The sequence below is a fragment of the Sceloporus undulatus genome, chromosome 1, assembly GCF_019175285.1.
Source record: "Sceloporus undulatus isolate JIND9_A2432 ecotype Alabama chromosome 1, SceUnd_v1.1, whole genome shotgun sequence".
NCBI lineage: Eukaryota > Metazoa > Chordata > Lepidosauria > Squamata > Phrynosomatidae > Sceloporus > Sceloporus undulatus.
The window spans coordinates 320134819-320154711 of NC_056522.1; the positions used below are offsets into that span (position 1 = coordinate 320134819).

The 19893-nt window shown below is 41.2% G+C and overlaps 1 protein-coding gene across 5 annotated transcripts in view; it reads left to right on the forward strand.

Moving 5' to 3' along the window:
- Nucleotides 1–19893, forward strand: part of LTK (leukocyte receptor tyrosine kinase) — a 168589-nt gene that overhangs the window by 118233 nt on the left and 30463 nt on the right. For all 5 annotated transcript variants that reach the window (XM_042445371.1, XM_042445373.1, XM_042445372.1 and 2 more), the window contains exons 14-20: nucleotides 5650–5781; nucleotides 10098–10254; nucleotides 11063–11245; nucleotides 12460–12558; nucleotides 13490–13642; nucleotides 14887–14997; nucleotides 16401–16587. In XM_042445371.1, coding sequence (XP_042301305.1) covers nucleotides 5650–5781; nucleotides 10098–10254; nucleotides 11063–11245; nucleotides 12460–12558; nucleotides 13490–13642; nucleotides 14887–14997; nucleotides 16401–16587 — 1022 coding nt within the window. The remainder of the gene's footprint in view (nucleotides 1–5649; nucleotides 5782–10097; nucleotides 10255–11062; nucleotides 11246–12459; nucleotides 12559–13489; nucleotides 13643–14886; nucleotides 14998–16400; nucleotides 16588–19893) is intronic.

The following is a 19893-nucleotide window of genomic DNA, read 5'->3' on the forward strand; positions in this document are numbered from 1 at the left end:
ATAATTTTTAATTCCAAGCCATTATACGTTCCTTTCTTTTTATATTAAACAAACCCCTTTAAGAGAATCCTATTTTGGGAGAAAGGCAGGGTATAAAATCAATCAATAAAAAATTATAGTGCAATAGTCCATCAGTGCATGGCTTACATTATAAGACTTTATACCTTTATACATTTAAAAACTATTAAAATCACAGTAGGCTCAGAGTGCTACAGAATCATGGAATCATAGAGTTAGAAGAGACCCCTAGAAGGGCCATCCAGTCCAACCCCATTCTGCCATGCAGGAACTCCCAGTCAAAGCATCCTCAACAAATTATGTAATGGAGGTGTCCATCTACATTGTAGAAAGATATACTATAGATTAATGCTATGGAAAATCACCACCTTGAGTCCGTATATTGGGAGAAAGGCGGGATATAAGAAAATAACAACAACAACAATATCTGGGTATTGTAGTTTTGTGAGACATTTAGCCTTCTTTGTCAGAGAGCTCTGGTGGCACAACATACTACAAATCGCAGGATTTTCCATAGCATTAAAGCAGTGTCGAACTGGATTATTCCTGCAGTGTGCAGCCTTATTAAACTGCAGTTCCCATCAGTCTGTGGTGCTGCTGGATGATGGGGCCTGCAGTCTAGCATTGCCTGGAGCAGGGCCATAGGACTCCACAGCCACGATTCATCATCTTAGATTGATTCCATATATTAATTAATTAATCATAAAAACATAGAGTTAGAAGAGACCCCACGAAGGGCCATCCAGTCCAACCCCATTCTGCCATGCAGGAACTCTCCATCAAAGCATCCCCATTGACATGCTGAAAAAGGGCCAGCTAACTGTATTTTATTCTCTTTGTCTTTTAAAAAAGAGAAAAAACAAGGCTGGAAGGAAGCCTCTTGCCTTTTTGCATCACAGACCCACCTCTTTTTTGTCCAGAAATGACTGTTTTTGAAAACATGAGTCCATTCTCAGGAGAAATGTCCAGAGTAGAGTCTGAGTCTCCTTTCTCTGGACTTCCAAAACCCCAAACTGACCCTGAGAGCATCTGGTCTGACCCCCAACTCAAGGAAACTTGTAAATCCTGAAGGTTTAGATCAATTACTGAATTATTGAATTATACAAGGCATAGTGGTCTCAGGGTTTTGCTGAAGCTCAATATGCAGAAGTACAACATTATTTTAAAAATATTGTGCATTAAATTACCTTCAGTCTATGTCTATGAGATGCATATGAAACATACATGGATCCCATCTCCCAGTATATCCCATCTCTCTCTGAGCTTGCAACTGGCGTTCAAGCTCCTTCCTCCTCCCTCCTCTCTCCCCCCTCCATTAAAGCCACGGAGCAGAGGGAAAAGGGGAACTTTTGTTTTGTCTTTCCTCTGTTCCCTCGCCGTGGTTTTAATGGAGGGGAGGGGGGAGGAAGGAGCTTGAACGCCCCCAGGGCCTGATAGGGGGGTCCCGACCCCCCAACCCCCCCAGGCTACGTCCTTGTAGCAGTACATTCTGGCCACTCATGCAATCACAAAAGCTTCAGGGAGCTCTACCAAAGGACATTGCTTGCTTGGCCGTGGAGGAGGGCTTGTCATCCTGTTAAGAGCATTGGAGCTATAAAATCCATAGTGTGCATGGCTTTCCTCTCATGACCCTATGCAGAGTGCTTGATAGGAGAGATGACATTGGAGTCCTCTGTGGAAGCAAGGCGAACGCATCACATACACTATTGAAACATAGATCAAACAGGCCAAGATAGGAGTTGCCATCAGGGAAGTCATTCACACCTTTGGGCAGATTTATGGTCCATGATGTTTTGCCATTCTCACCTTGGAGACTATCTATAGATTTAATAATCTTTAATATTTAGATTTGCTTGATTTATAGGTAGCTCTCCGCCTGAGGCTAGGTTTTGCCTTACTTACGGACCCCTAAGACCTTTGTTCAGTGTTCTGTGTTAGAATCCAGGTAGACTTCATGTCTGTCTGAGTTCTGATATAGTTCCAGTCCTCTAGCCGCTTCCCCCCTTTTCCTCCATGCGGCAGAGTCTTCATCAATCCGGACCTTGGAACATTGCAATACAGGTGAATATTACCGATAGTGAAGCCACTTGTACTCTGTCCAACACTAACGTACTATACTCTTGAGTTCTTGGGTGATTGTGTGAGTATATGATTGCCTTATGTGTGTATGAATAATAATCAGTAGTAAGTTTTCATAAAACTTATCTCTGTTGATCCAATATTACCTTGGCTACCTTCGTAAACATAGGACTAGAGACCGATCCTCTATTTGAGCTAATGATAAATTCCCCAGACCAAGGTCTCATTCTTACAATCCACATGACAGGTCTAGCTGGGGACATTCTTTCTGCTTTGCATATTTTATATAGAAGTGGGTTTGTTGTGACACCAGACCTCAATGACAGAATGGTCTTGGCTGGCACCTCCATCCCTTACACCCTTGTTTCATTGCCAAAAAACATTTGGCAATGATTTTTTCCCTTGTAGTTACAATTGGCCCAACTAGTGGGTTTTTAACCTCCATAACATTTATTTCAAATGGTTTGCTGAGGCCCTCTTCTGTGTTTTCCGGTCACAATTTAATTGTAAGGCATTGAGGGTGCTGTACTATATCCACTTTGGGGGAAATAACAGGGTATGGATACCTTCTCCTCAAGAGTGGGTCTCCATTTTGGGGGTGAAGGCTTCTAGGCAAAGTTATGGCTGGGAAGGGAACAGATTTATGTCAACTTAATTTCCAGAGGGCCAGAGGGACCCACATAGTGGTTCCATATTCTCTATCATGTTTCCTGACAGATGGATCCATTACCCTATACTGCAACAACTGTAAGAGCCATCACCAACCTCATGGCTGTGTTCATTTCATCAAAGTTGCTACATATTTATTGTGTTTTCATGCCCATCTGCCCCACTTGCTCTCCCTCACCTCATCTTCTAGAGCAGGGGTAGGCAACCCCTTTTGAGCCGGGGGCCGGGTTGCTGTCCCTCAGCCAACTGGGGGGCCGAAGCCAAAAAATAAATAATTAAATAAATTTTTAAAAAATTAAATAAATAAATAAACCAGGACAAATGTAGGACAAAATTTTCAAATGGAGGGCACTTTTTAAATAAAAAATGGAGGACACATGAAAAAATTTGCTGATTTTTAAAAAATGTTAAGATAAATGCATGTTTCTGAGGCTTCTATGGACAATTGCCCCACCATGCCTCTCGCACGAGACGCCAAAGGCCCCGGCAGCAGGACCGGGCTGGGGCCGGTCCCAAGGCCTCACCGGGCCGCATCCGGCCCGCGGGCCACAGGTTGCCTACCCCTGTTCTAGAGGCATTAGAGCCAACAAATAATACAGAGAAAAGGGGGGAAAGCAATATACATTCAGCAGAATCAGATGGTAGAAGTTTTCCTTGACTGTAGCACTTTCCAGGTTTAACTTATGTTTGTTCCACAAGTGTTAACTTGCATTTTTTGTATAAATAAGTGTGTGAAAGTCACTATTCATAGGAAATGATTCAGCATATATTTCTACCTGTTTCTTTCACCTATTTTTATGTATTTTGGAAAACAACTCCTACTCCTACACCACAACCCCCGCCTTCTTGGGAAGAGAGTTTACTAACTTCCTGAAATAGCAGAGTCCAGGAACAGCTTTACTATACAATTCTGCTGAATATATAACTATCTATGGGATATTGAAATGACAATAGGCCTGTACAAAACTGGTACAACAACAACAAAAAAGAGGAATAGCCACAGTATGTCTGTTTTAAAATATTGAATCTGGAATTCAAAATTGACTTGTCAGCTTGGTTCCTCCTTTCATTTTCTTTAATGAGCTGCCCCATACCGTCCTTCAAGTAAACAATGTTGCCCTGCAGTTTAGATTTAATTGCATATTCTAAGAAGGAAATGTAGGTCTTTTCTGTTATTTCTATGCTAGCATTGAAAGATTGCTATCAAGATCAATTTCCCACTGTGTTCAAAGAAAAGTTTTCTCCCTGCTCATTTGCCCTAATGGAGCAATCACACTCCAATGAAGAGTTGGGATCAGACTGCTAGAGTGACTTCACATTAGACATGTTCCCTCCCAGATTGGGCTTCGTTCAGTTTATCCTAAAAAAAAAAAAATTGGTGTTAAATCAATGTGTTTGGCTCTGAACAAAGGCAGAGTAAAAATAAAGTCTGTCTGCACAGAGGAGCGGACCATCCGCACGTTCCAGAGCTCTACCATGCACCCCCAGCGCCATCATGGCTCGCACCCATCCACATGGGGGCCACCATGATGATGTACATGCGGTGCAGCTTCCAAATGGCATCACACAGTGCATACGTCATCGGTGCAAGCCAGGGTGCCAATGGCACCCTGGGCGCATCCCAGAAAGAACCTGCTGAAAGCAGCTTCTTTTTATGCCCCCCCCCCCAACTGGAGGCCACACCATTTGGTTGGTATGGCCTCTGTGTGGGGCAAAAATGGGCAGTCTGTATAGTCCCAGAGTCTAGTAATCTAATTCAGATCCCATGAGACTCAACAGAGGCCTTTTTAATGCACTAAGGAGCATTTGGATATTCTCTACAAAGAGACATTAAAAAGAACAAAACAACTGAGACCTGTTGAGGTTCACATGTTCAACTAAATTAAAGAAACATTTTGTACAGTAGGCCCTTGGTATCCACTGAGGTTTTGTTCCACAACCCCCTGTGGATACCAAAATCCGTTGATGCTCAAGTCCCATAACATGCAATGGCGTAGTAAAACGGTGTTTCATATAAAATGGCAAAATCAAGGTTTGCTTATGGAATTTATATTTTTTAAAAAATATTTTGAAGTCATGGATGGTTAAATCTGTGGATAAAAAATCAGTAGATATGGAGGACCAACTGTAATAACAATGTGGTATTGACTACATCCATCTGTACCACACTAAAATTGTGGTTTGTTACCACTTTAACTTCTGTGACTTCATCCTATCCAATCATGGGATGTGTTCTTTGATATGATATTTAGAATTATATGCTAGACAGCTCAAGTGCCCTCCCATAAACTACAGTATACGCACTCTCTAGCAGAGAATTATAAATACAGTAGGTACTACAAGCTCTGTGTCTTGTTCCAAAACTGCCATTCTTTCTTGGCTTTCTGTCTCACTGGCAGGACCCTCTGTCTCACTCTCTGGATTCCTTGGTTCATCTTGATGCTCTGTCTCTGTGTCTGAATCTGAGTCCTGGGGATACAGCAAAAACACTATAGTCAGGTAACAGAATGATTACATCATCCATTGGGGTCCTCAAGAAATCTCAACGAATGACGTATTCATTCTGTGTCTGATTCCAGAATCAGATACTTCTCCAATAGCCACAACTCTACATCACCCAAAAAATATCTGAGAAGGCTGCAGTGGCTGAAAAGTTTATGGGAGGCACTTTGGTCATTGGGGAGGGCAGAAGAGAATGCCAATTCCTGCAAGAACCTCATTCCCCCTCCAAAAAAAAGACATACCAAGACATGAGATGGACTTATGCCTCTGTATGTCACCAACAGAATGCCAGCCCAAGACTGCTATGCTTTGTTATGTTTTTCCTTAAAAGTTACCATTTAAAATAAATTATTCTCCTCTATTTTTCTTTCCCCTTTCCAGGTCAATTCTCAGACAACACAGATCTGCCTGGGCGAATCATCAGAAATCGAAGAAGAATACAAGAAAGAAAGGGGACTAACTGAATGGGCTGGAGGAGGGGGTGGTGGTGGAGGAGCCACTTATATTTTTAGAGTAAGTTTATATGCTTCTTTCCAGTCTCTTTGTGGCAAGTCTCCAGTTAGTAGTAGCTGTGTGAGAGGCAGATGAAAACTGAAACAGCCTTGTGAAGAAGCTGTTCTAAATAGAGCCGGAGCAGGGGAGGTTCCTTTTTGGACTATAACTCCTAGCATTCCCAGTCAGATTGGGCTTGTTGGATGGGGAATTCTGAGGATGTAGCTTTAAAAAGTAATATCCCCTCCCAGTTCTGGTTTTACAAAACCCCAAAACAACTCAGGTTTATTTATTTTTATTTTCTTATTTTATTTTCTTATATCCCACCTTTCTCCCAATATAGATACTCAAGGTGGTGTTGGAGCTGTAGTGTTTGTAACCAAATTAAGAAACACAGCCTTATTCTGTTGAGAATCACACTGCTGTGGCACACTAGCATCCCAATCACAGTACAAAATTGTAGTGCTATATTACATGTGAACTGCCAGGGCAACATCTTATGGAATCCTGAGTTTTGCGGTTCAGGGAAGGGCATTTACAATGCTCAGCCAGAGATCTCACATGCCTCAGCAAACTACAAATCCCAGGATTTCATAAGATGCTGCCATGATAATTTAAATCAAATGCACTGGGCTTGCCATATTGGTAGGCTAGCCATCCACAGACATTAACATCTGTGGATGGCCTGGCCCTGTTATTGTCAATGGCAATGAATGTACATGGCCATGCTGACACAGTCGCACACATGTTGCTACCCATTGACTATAATGGGGCTTGAGCATATACATTTTATCTTATCCACAAGGGTGGAACTGAACCCCCCACGGTCAGGAAGGGCACGCTGTATAGTGCTATAATTGTATAGTGTAACTGGGCCATAGGTATGGTTCATATCAGTGCTGATGTAGAGCCTCTCCATACAATCTGGCTGACCTATATGGTAAGTAGAATAAAAAACATCACATAGCAACACTGCTCTGTGGGACCATTACATTTCACAATTATAGAAGTGCTATGATTCCGCTAACTGCCATGATTCCATTCTGTGGAATCCTGGGATTTGTGGTTTGTAAGAGCTCTTTGGCTGAGAATTCCACCTTTCCTTCACTAAACTGACAGTCCCAGGATTCCATAGGATGTTGCCATGGTAGTTCAAGTGGAATCATAGCACTATAATTGTGTAGTTTGCAAGAGCCTGCAATCTAGGTTGGTGCCATATAGGCAGTATATAAACTGCTAACATAAATAAATGTTGGTTTTCAGTAACCTGCCCTTGAGGGTTTCTAAAGTTTTGCATCAATCCTTTGCATTTATGCTTCTTTTCTTTAGCCTATTCTGTAGTGTGGTTGGGAGAGGGGTGTTGTTTTTAATGGCAAGGAGAGGTATTTACTTGACAAGCTTATACTGACTGCACGTCCTTTTCATGTTCACAGCTTCCTCTAAAGGTTCTATGAATCATAGTGAATATGTTGAGAATTCTTAGATGCATAATTCTAGTACCTTCCATTCAGCTACATTTCACTGGGTTCCTTAGGCAGAGGAAACACTTTAAACCAGTTAAAGTCAAGAGTTTGGGTATCACTGTAATCCCCCCTGAACTGTAGTTGAGTAGGTGTTTCTGGATGAGGCACAATGCTATCACCCACCTTGTTGGAATTTTATGGGGAGCGGGAGGACTCCAGACATCTTATTGCTCTCTTGTAATCCTCATTATTTTTTTACTGCTTCTTCTAGCTTTTCATTTTCCACAAAAAGATCTGTTAAGAAGAAAGAGACAAAATAGCAGCAGAAGATATTTTTAAATACTTCTGCACAAGGCATTTATCATGCTGTCTCCCTGCATCATTCACATAATTTTACTAGGGATTCATATGATGATGCCTTTGGCTTGCCATAGTCCTGTGTTTCCTAATCTTTTATTCTGCCTTCCTTTGGCGCGTTACAGACAGGCACAAAGTATGCGCAGAGCGCGTATTAGGGTTAGGAAGGGGCGCCACTTCCTGACACCCCTAACCCTAATACACGCGGAGTGCGTAGAAAATGGCGGCGCCTTATACAGATGGGTGATGCCATGACTATGTCACGACCGCGCCGCCTCCAAATGGGGCGGTGCGGAAGTGACATAGTGGGGCCGTGCGAGGGCGCCTGGGGCGCCCTTTCTGTGGCCCCAGAAGGAGCTCCATTTTGGAGCTCCTTCCACGATTTGCGTTGCTGGCGCAGCCTGTACACGTCTCCGCGTCCCCGCCGCCGTCGGGTGTCCTTGGGGCATGAAGGCTCAAGGACACGCCTTACCAGGCCGTGGGGAAGCGGCCTTTTGCCTGGAAAGCGACGAATCGGGTCCTCAGAGGTTGATGTTGTGGCAGCTGAGGCCTTGATACAGCGGGGAAAGGACCAGTTACAGGCCACCCCAAATGGGCGGTCTGTAACCCGCCTTTTCTTTCCACATAAAGATGGTCAAGGATAAAGTACATTAACTTTTAATTTGGAACTATACAGCTAGGATGATCTTAGTTGCTTATTCCTTGGACAAATACCTCTTCCGGCTTCAATTTTGGACTGGGATGCCCCTGGCATGGAATAGACGGTCCCAAAGCACCATGCTGCCACCAATTCTAGGGTTAGGAACCATGCACCAACCACACAGTCCCTAACCCTAGTATGGCGCAGTGGCAGACTAATGGTGGCAACTGCTTATACAGGTGCCACCATTTTGATGTAAGCGACGTGCAGCATATACACGAAGTTCTGCACCACTTATGTCACGAGTACACCATTGGTGCACTCGTGACGTCCGCCCAGTGACAGAAAAAGAACTCGGTTTTTCAGGTTCTTTTTACTCTGGAGGGAAATAGGCTGCTATGCAGGATGCTGCCTCCTGGATGCATCTTGGGTCGAAGCCTCACTCAGTCAGCCAATTTTTTAAGTCAGAAGCTCCCCGACTTCAAAAACGTACAGCTGAACAAGGCTTATTATTATTATTATTAACCTTTATTTATGAAGCTCTGTAAATTTACACAGCGCTGTACATGCAATCTTTTTAGTTAGACGGTTCCCTGTCCTCAGGCTTACAATCTAAAAAGACATGACACAGAAGGAGAAGGGAGGGGTGGCGGGAAAGGGTAAGAGGTCCAGCAGTTCCTCTCTACCTCCGAGGCCTTGCATCTGGGTGGTAGCATCCCACATAGATTGGTGGCGATTTAGTTATGATAACATCCAGGGGCATCCCGAATCCAGAATAGAAACTGGAATCCAGCTTACTGGCCAAATCGATAAGCTCCTTAGTAGGAATTGGATCCAAAGTAACTTTGTTGCATTAGGAATTATTCGGGCCCTTTACAAACGAGTGGGAAATGCCGTCCTGGCACTGATTCTAGGGTTTGGGAGCATACAGAGTCCATGTGGGGGCTGCCATGATGATGCAAGTGCAGCACAGTATCTGCACATTGCGGTGCAGCGCTTGTGTCATCGACACACCACAGTGTGCACCAATGGTGCACTGATGGTGGTGGCCGCATGCCACAAAAAACCTCGCTAAAAGAAGGTTCTTTTTGCTGTGGAGGGTGGCCGCACGATTTGGCTGCTGCAGCCTCCCTCAAGGGCTAAAACAGGCATCTCCAGCCCTCTTTTTCGGGGCGGTCTGTCAAGCCCCTCAGTTACTTACTGTTGATATGAGTTCCTTATTTGAAAACACACACTAATATCAAACCTATCAGGACTGTACTTTTCTCCACAATGCCATGCCATTGTATGAATTCTGCTCTGTTGTTTTTTTAAATAAAAAACTTTGTTTTGGTTCATACACTTACACTCTGGCATTGAGCTAGAGATGTCAGGATTCCCTGGGAAAAGGCAGTGAACCTCAGTTTATAAGATAGTATGTCACAAAGAAAATGAAAAATGCTAACCAATGAGATTTAACAGTATATTACACATACTAGAACAGAGGTGATGGATCTGTGACCTTCCTGATGTCTACTGGGTTTTTCACTTGTTTATATATATTGTTTTATATCCTGACTTCTTCCCAAAATGGAGCCAAACGCAGCTCAATATCGCTGCAGTCTGCCTCCCATCAATTCAGTCAGTATGACTAGTGGCCAAGATTGATGTGAGTTATAGTCCAGCATGTGGTGGACCACCAGTTCTCCACCCTTATGTTTATGTATTCCACGGGTTTGTCAGTGTTGGATTCATATAGAAGATTTCTCAAAACTTTCTGTATGGCATGATTATAGAAAGAGAACATTTCCCAGTCATTCATATAGATGCAGTCCAGTTTTGAACATGCAGTGATTCCTTAATGCACTGTGTTTATGTTTGTGTGTTTTCTCAAACAGAAAAAGGATGGAGCTTTTGAACCTCTGCTCATTGCAGCAGGAGGTGGAGGGAAGGCTTACATGAAATACCAGGATGGCTCCCTTGATGATGTGTTTTTGGAACAGTATGTGAATAGCACAGCAGTACCAGGAGTCAATGGGAAAACTGGGGCAGCAGGTGAGGTTCTTTAGGTGATAATATACATTATGCTTAGCAGCTGCACAAATAACTTCTGCAAATTTTCAGAACAAGTCTCTCTGAGATCGTGTATATTTTGGATAGCTATGAGAGGGAGATGGTAAAAAAATAGCTAGTCAGTTTGATCCATGAGATCTTTGGCCATAGAAAGAAGGATATAGCCTAAAAGTTGGGAAACTTAGTCAGATGTGAACAACAATGAGATCATGTTTGTAAAAGGAAGAAACTAATAAAAATGCATAGATAGTGGGATGTAATCCAACATTATCAGTGTGGTCAAGTGACAAGAGGGAAAAAGCTAGACAGACTGTTTTCAGGAGGGAGACCATCTCAGAATTCTCAGTCCAAACTGGAAAAAGTGAACTACAGTCAATTTTGTCACCTACATCAAGTCCCCGGAAGCTATATATAAATTCTGTAATAGTGTTCCATCAGTACTTTTAAAAATTGCTTGTACAATTTTTCAAAAATATGTTTTTAATGGGATTTTTTCCCCTGTTGTGCATCATTTCATCCCTTTGGTGCCCCAAAGGGATGAAAACTGGTGAATAAATAGTTGTAATGAATAAAAAATAGTTCTTATTGTTTTGGTCAGAAACAGTGGTGATTCTCTAGCTGGCAAAATATGCCTAATTCCATCAGTGTTTACCTGCATACCAGGGCTGTCACAGTGATGTGTTATCTCCCCTGGATGGCTTGATTTAATTGAAATGCCTACTTCTATATGTGAAAAACCTCAAGTTCCTCCCTTTGATGATATTTTTACCCTTGCATTCAACTTATACAGGTGGAGGTGGAGGTTGGGAAGATATTACCCTATTTCCTTGGGCTGGGAAATCACTGCTGGAGGGTGGAGAAGGTGGTGAAGCCTGCCAGAAAGCATTAGTAAAACTTCAGTGGGCCACTTCAGGTGGTTTTGGTGGAGGAGGAGGAGCCTGCACATCTGGAGGTGGTGGTGGAGGCTACAAAGGTATATTTTTAAAACAAATTGTGTCATTTATTACATTTCATTCAAAACATATATGTACTAGCTTATTGTGGCAGCTCAAGTTCATATACGACCAGCAGTGGATAGAAATTGATAATGTTATATTAGGAAGGTGTGAGTCAAAACAAAATCTATAGCTACAAACATAACTCTCATCATTACTACCATCCCCAAAACACTGCATATCTCCAGTCTCTTTTCTGTTTCTAATAAAAAGGAAAATAGGATGTTCTGGATAGTACACAGTCATTTGAAAAAGTCAAAACTGAAAGTACTGCAATAAATTTGACTGTATTGGTTATCATTTTTAGCTGGACACTATATTAAGAACTGATGAATTGCAGTCCTACATCTGTTTCCAACTCACTGTGGAAGAGCAGTGCCTTGGCACTAGTAAAGGGCCCATTGGAAAAGACTAGTACGCCCAATGAAATCCATCTGTTCATTAAAATACTGAAACTAGCTACACTGATTGACAGTATGTTTTCAGCCCCAATGAAAAGTGTTACTTTTAAAGCCACAAATGGCTTGGGGTGGGATTATTTAAAATACTGCCTTCACCTACATGTACAGCATGTACAGCGCTGTGTAAATTTACAGCGCTTCATAAATAAAGGTTAATAATAATAATACTGTAATAATAACAACAACAACCTATACAAACCTGTTCAGGCCTCAAGATTGGCCATAGAGGCCAGATTCACATGCCCACCTATAGCATTTATCAGGTTCACAAGCACAAGAGAGGGGGCCTTTTCTAGATCTACCATCATCATTATGGAATACCCTAAACCTTACTGTTTTTAAGTGATCCCTAAAGACCAGTATGTTCTAGGCTGTTTGTTTGTTTGTTTATTGCTACCCTTCCTCATAAAGGCTCAAAGAAGCAAAAAAAAAAAAAAAACCTTATAGAAAAACACATTTAAAATTGTTTTTCCCCCTTCATAATGTCCAAAATGTCTTCTGGGGGCCCATGAAGGTGCAAAACCTTCCCCACATTTCACAGAGGATGCTTACAGGTATGGCCCTCCAATTTCTCCTGGAGGGCTAATGCAGCCCCTAGTCTTCCTCTGTTGCCTACCTCTGAAATAAATAAATAAAACTGTGGAGAGAAATTGGCAATATTGACAATCCACTGGCCTGTCATAGTTTTCCTTGGGAACATTTGAAACTGTGACCCTTTCTTCTTCACCTAGGTGGTCATGCCTCTGAAACGGATGACATCACAGCCAATGGGCAGCATGGTGTTTCCTTTGTCAATCCAGTTGGGGAGGTCTTCTTGAGTCCCCTGGCAGGTGATAATATAGTCACACTCTTCCATCACCTTTGTGCATGCACCTTATTGGGGGGGGGGTTGTGGGAGTCGGTGTGTTTTGTTTTGTTTTTGGCTCACTTACACAATTACTCTTGTAATTTCTACCATCACATCAATTGGAACAATCAGAACAGAAGACTTGTGAGGAACTGCTATACAAAACTGAACTTGTTGGCTTAGTATGTTGCCAGTACATATGTTTAGGTTCTCAAAGAATTTGCTCTATCAGCCCATTTAGTCTGGTGTAGTGGCATCACTTTCCTGCTGTAGTTTTAAAATTTTCTGCAAAATTTATCCAGTCTTTTAACCAAATTAAGCAACAGAGAGAGAAAAAATGCTTTTTCAAATCTAGGAGTCCTAGACACCATCTTTTGTTTTCTACCTTGTAAATGTTTAAATCTGACTTTAAATGAAATTTGAAATATCCTTCTGCTATTGTTTAAATGGCACAACATTTGAAAGGAAAAAAAGCATCTTTGGTAAAATATTCATTTTTATAACTGACGTCTTTCCCAACAATGGCAATCTCAGTTTGAATCATTTTTGCAGAATTTGCCCAAGTTTTAACATAATTGTTTTGAAACAATTGTAAAGATTTATTTGTAATAATAATACTCTAATATTTAACTTTTTTTCTCAATTTTAATCCCAGTTTTCTTGATTTCAATTTTCCTTTTTCCTATTTATCAGCAACATAACAGTTTTGTCATTGATGACTCTAAACCCTCCTAAATCACCATATAATTTTAAAATATTTATCAAAACTACAATGTTCTCCAATTTTCTAAAAAAGACAACAACATCAAATCATCAGTAAATGCCCTCAGTACTAATAGTAGATTTCAACTGCATCTTTTATGTGTGAGATGTAATTATTAACTCCAGTTTCTATCCATTTATTTCTCATGCAGTTATAGAAAATCATGGGGAAGTGGTCATTGAAGTCTATGTGAACTGCAACCATTGCCAGTCGGGTATCTGCAAGCAGAGTCCTGACAGCCACCTGCCAATTTGTATTTGTGGAGTCGGGGCTGTCTTGGCCAGTGACAATGTGTCATGCACAGGTAAGATGTAGAATATTCTCACAAAATAAATTGTTTTATTTCTTGTTTTTACCAGGCTTTACCAAGAACCACTTTAAAAATGGACATATTTACACTACAGCATTAAATAAATGTAATGATAATTATCTTTCCCCATGGTAGTATTTACAACTGGGCAGGTTCACCACTATAGCCATAGGTGATACCCAGTCGAATATAACAGGCTGTAAATAAATCCAGAGATGGCATGCGAAGCCATTTTTCATGGCACCCAAAGGGCAGGGAAGAGGAGGAACAGGATCACACACCTGTTGCTCCTCCTTCCCAGCCGTTCAGGCCTTCAACTGTCTCTGGAGAGGCAACTGAAGCCCAAAAGGGTGCAGAAGTCCCACCCCAGAAGTGCCGTTATTTTACACCACCTCTCTCCAAAGCCTCAGCAGTATATAAAAATAATAACAAAACCAGGTGAAAGAAAATGAAGATATTTTGTTTAAAACTGCACAGTTGTAAATACTACTATGGGGAAAGATAATTGTCATTAAATGGATGGCCAGAAGAACTTTTAGTTTGGACACTCAGTCACTAAAAGGTTCGCCATCACTGACCTATGGTGCTCCTCATCTCTACCACATGACTGTTCCAATTTTCTTTCCTAATGCCTAGAAATCTGGAAATTCATCCACAACACTTTGGCAGCCCAATGTGAGATATCCGCTAGCCATTTGAAAACAAAGCCCCATATTCTACACTATAATTTGTTTACCAAAAATTCTGATTTTTTTTTTTTTTTTTTTTTTTTGCACTGTGTCTTAGAGGCACATCATTTTACAAATAATCACCTGTTTCTGTTTCATGATTGATATGTAATCTAAAGCATCAAGAACTGGTGGTGGCATTTTTTTAATCAACCTATTATTTTTAAGTTATGTTTATATATCACGTAAAACTATTAATTACTACAAATTGCAAAGCCATAATTCTTTTATATATCTACTACCACAACAGCTAAAGGTAGCCACCCTGTTCAAAGGTGGGGTGACTCTGGCTAATGAATCTGAAAATGATCACCATGGAAAGCCTGTCTCTTTTCTTGTTCTGCTTATGAATTTTACAGGATTCTATGGTTATCCATTTTGGGAACAAAATGCTAGACTAGAGACAGTTGTGCTCTAGTCAGGTTTAGCCAACTCTGTGTATCAGAAACACTGCACAGGAGCTGTGTGCATGTGCTGATAGAGATATACTCATTTTTATGTTCTGAACAGTCCTCCGAGGACCCATCTTAGAGGGACGCTTGCCTCTCCCCCTTCTCCTGGCTGTGGTTGCTGTTGTAGTGGTGCTTGGAATGGCTCTTACTTGTGGCAGCTTATCATTTGGTAAGAAGAATTCATTATATTTCACACAATTGCTGATTTCATTTGTTCATATTTCTGGCTCTCTTATCTCTTGCCAAGGCTGTCAAGGCATAATACCAGATCCAAAAGTGAAGTGTTGGAAAGACAGGGCTGGATACAGACTTGTGCTGAGCAGAGTTTCTCTGGAGGATGTCAGTGGCATGACCATTATTGCTGATTCCTTCTTTCTTATGCCACCCCTAAAAACTGTTCCATTGTTGGGAAATCCTCCAAATTAGGCAGGATACAAATAAATTTTATTATTATTATTATTATTATTCACTGATTTGATTTTCATATATGAAAATTATTTAAAAAATGAAAATGAAAAACATTTCCCCCCCACTGAGTAAGGTTATAAGCCCTTTTATGCATTTAATGGGATTTTTGGCATTTTGGAACTTTAATCTGAGAATGTTGTTGGCACAAGAAAACATTGCTCAAGATCCTGCATTGGGCAATGTCTGTGTATTATGCAAATACATATATATAGCTGTGTCTCAAGATGCTGTCTCTCAAATCTGCCCTGTAAGCAGTGCAGCCCTCCAACATGGCCATTTCTGAGAAAGCAGAGAAGATGAGTCCAGAAGCACCCAGTTGTTTTCTGTACTGGATGTGCTGGAAGGACGTCTGTGCAGGGATCTCCTGAGGACACTCGAGCCCTCACTGCAGATGCTTGTCCCAGGGCATCTGTTGTTGTTGTTGGTTGCATCCAAACCTTTTCTTGCAATATCCTGCATTCTTCTCACTCCTTCCTCCCTTATGTTTTTCCTCCTCTCCTTCTCACTTATCACACGTCTCTTCTAAACTTGTGCAAAATTTCAAAAACTGAATTTCAGCATTTTCAACAATTTGCAGTCTTCTTCATTATTTTTCAGGAACTATGGTCAAAGGGCTAAAGCGCTTCAGTAATAATATACAAGTTAAACATTAGGACCTTTTGTTCTGGTGCAAACATTCCTTTTTCTCACACTTGATCTCTGTTGAATTTGTGTCCTGGAAACAATAGCTGTGTTTGACTGGTGGTGGCCATCTTAGCTAGTTCCAGAATAACACAAACACAAATGAAGATATATTTCATTTAGGAAAGTACTGGGTTAATTTAAACTTACCTAGGAGAGTAGGAATGAAAAGTCCTTGATAATGCCAGGAGTTCCCAAGAAATATTTCAGAATGAAGAAACATTATGTGGATCTCCAAAATAAAATCAGTTTGTGCAGGAATAAAAGTTGGGACTTTCAGATCCTTTTTTTCTTGTCTAGTGGGGCCCTGTCACATTTATTTATATTTTGCTGTGTCATTTGTTCTGTGTTGCCTAATTTTTCCTCTTTTCTTTCCAGATATTGGTTATGTCCCTCCTTTATGTCTGTATTTTTCCTTTTCAGTTTATCATCGTAAAAAGCAGCAGTTGGAAGGGGCCAGAGCCCGACTGCAAAGCCCAGAATATAATCTGAGCAAAATCCGGACTTCCACCATCATGACAGATTATAACCCCAACTACAGCTTTGCAGGGAAGGCAGCCACACTCAGTGAACTTAAGGAGATCCCACGGAAAAATATCTCCCTTCTTCGGTAAGGCCGTGCATTCTTTGCTGATTTTGGAGGCAGAAACATAGCCCTGGGCCAGCAGAGAATGACAACCTTATTTTGATTCTTGTGACTCTGATGTCAGTGTGCTAACCCAAAGACCTTAATTTCTACACTTACTATATACCACATACTTTGATTAGAAACAAGCCATTATGTCATTAGACTCAGTTATGCCTTAAATTTGGACCATTCATTTAGTCTGAATACATCTTTTCATGCATGGCACATATTATTTAGGGATATCTCTGAAAAATTCAGACTTGACATAATTTTTCTGGGTCTTAGTTGAAGGAAAATATTTGAATATTTTACCCACGAGGTACATAGGAATACAGATATCTAGGTCTAGCATGGAAAACACAGCAAAGTAAGCTCCAAGGAAGCCTCTCTGGGAATAAAAAGGCATTTGTCTGAAAAAGATAGCAAAGTAAGATTCAAATAAGCATCCCTAAGCAGATAATTCTTGCAACCCCTAAAAATGCCCTCCATCTGATTGCCATTCTCTCACTTCTGACAATGGGAAGATCTGGAGAGAGTCTATGGCTGAAAATCCCAGCACTAAGGACTTTATCAGACAGGGAAAACTGGGGGTTTAAACGGGTTTTATCCAGCGATATTCCCATGATCGTGGTAAAGATTTTCACAAATAAAACCATCGCAAATAAATATGAATTATCCTGGGAATAACCAGCAACAATTCATTAACAGGATTTCTCTGTGAATGACTTGTTGCTGATTATTCGCGGGAAAAGCCATCTTTAATTGCAATGCATGTGAAAATCTTCACTGAAATTGCTCAAATATCACTGGATAATGCCCATTTAAACCCCCGATTTTCCCCACATGTGATAAAGCCCATAAGCAAACAAGAGTAGAAGCACGCCATCCTTCAAGAACATTCCTTTAGACATATGACTACAGGGAAAAAGATTTTGAACACAGAAAGGAACTAGAATTTGCATTAAACTATTGACAGTTGTTCTAAGATTTTGCCCAAATCTCCTTTTGTTTCTAAGTAGAAATTCCAATGTATTTTTTAAAAGTAGCTTGCATGTGCAAGATTGCTGCCTTTGTTATATGGGGTGAGGGGGACTACTTCAATTGTTCTATGCAAGCACAGAGATTAAAACTTTGCTCTCTTTAAAACTCGGAGACTCATCTTCAATTGCAAAATGGCATATCTTGTATAAGGGGTTCCCATGTCCATGGCCAATAGAACTACAGTTGGCCCTCCACATTCACAGCTTTGATTTTTATAGATTTGACTATTTGCAAATTTGATTAGTATGTTCTTTCTAGGAATCTCTATGTCCTCCAGCCAAACTCTTCCAGAGGTTGGTCATAGAGTTGTGCTGGAGAATGTAGAAGTTCCTAGAGAAAACACTTCTCTGGGCATTTGTAGGTCCTTCAGCATCAAGTTCTGGCAGGTGTTGACCACAGAGCTGCACTTGAGGACCTAGAAATTCCTAAAGAGGTGTTCGCTTAGGTAAAAAGAATAGTGGTTTTTTTATTTGCAGTTTTTCCACTTTCATGGAGGTCCTTCTCCCCTAACCCCAGTGAATGTGGAGGGACCACTGTATTGGTTACAAGGCCTGTGTCTCATATTGTTACTTTTCCAAACTTGACTGTGGAAAATAAGAAGTTGTTCTTTGGAAAGCATGGTATGATTTTTAATTCTTTGTACTCAGTTTGTTGAAAAGGCTAATAATGGATCAGTAACATTTGACATAAGTGTCACCTGCAAAATTTTCAGCAGGTGGGTTGCAACTGATTCATTGGTCCTAGACATGCCCCATGTTCCCAAGCTTCCTGGGCAAATGTTAACATTAAATTTAATTTAAAAAAATAAAATAGTCTAGTTTGAGCTAACATAGCTCTCATTTCTCATTGACTGGTGTTCCCATGAAGAAAGTTCCTTAGATACATAATTACTGCTTTTTTGTTAGATATCCTGAAACAGTTTATTTTAGCAAGAATGTCTTCACATTTGCATTGTAATGCTTCCCTTTCTTTCTTCCCACTCTTTCTCATCACTCTTCAATAGAATTAATACAGTTGCAGATCTGTGACAAGGTTCTTTGATCTTAGCAACCATAAGCACCAACCATTTGCTTATGTGGAAAGAGACCATGTTGGTATAGGCAGTAAGCGTGTCAGTCAACTGGCCCATAAAGTTTTTCCTGCTAGGTTGTCACTGGGGAACCCTGGAGTCCAGCCAACAGAACTGGATCCATTAATTTTGCCTTGACTGGTAATAATATAGGAACTGACTCTATGTACATACATAGAGTCATAGAATCATAGAATCGTAGAGTTGGAAGAGACTACTAGGGCCATCCAGTCCAACCCCCTGCCATGCAGGAAATCCAAATCAAAGCATCCCTGACAGATGGCCATCCAGCCTCTGTTTAAAGACCTCCAAGGAAGGAGACTCTATCACCCTCCGAGGCAGTGCATTCCACTGTCGAACAGCCCTTACTGTCAGGAAGTTCCTCCTAATGTTCAGGTGGAATCTCTTTTCCTGTAGCTTGCATCCATTGCTCCGGGTCCTGTTCTCTGGAGCAGCAGAAAACAAGCTTGCTCCCTCTTCAATATGACATCCTTTCAAATATTTAAACAGGGCTATCATATCACCTCTCAACCTTCTTTTCTCCAGGCTAAACATCCCCAGCTCCCTAAGTCGTTCCTCATAGGGCATGGTTTCCAGACCTTTCACCATTTTTGTCGCCCTCCTTTAGACACGCTCCAGTTTCTCAATGTCCTTTCTGAATTGTGGTGCCCAGAACTGGACACAATATTCTAGGTGGGGCCTGACCAAAGCAGAATACAGTGGCACTATTACTTCTCTTGATCTAGACACTATACTTCTATTGATGCAGCCTAAAATAGCATTGGCCTTTTTAGCTGCCGCATCACACTGTTCACTCATGTTCAACTTGTGGTCTACTTGGACTCCTAGATCCCTTTCACACGTAGTTTCATTCAGCCAGGTGTCACCCATCCTATATCTGTGCATTTTATTTTTCCGCCCTAAGTGCAATACCTTACATTTCTCTGTGTTGAATTTCATTTTGTTAGCTTTGGCCCAGCTTTCTAGTCTATTCAGGTCATTTTGAATCTTTATCCTGTCCTCTGGGGTATTAGCTATTCCCCCTAATTTGGTGTCATCTGCAAATTTGATAAGTATGATCCCAATTCTGTCATCCAGGTCATTGATAAAGATGTTGAATAGCACTGGGCCCAGGACAGAGCCCTGTGGGACCCCACTGGTCACTTCTCTCCAGGATG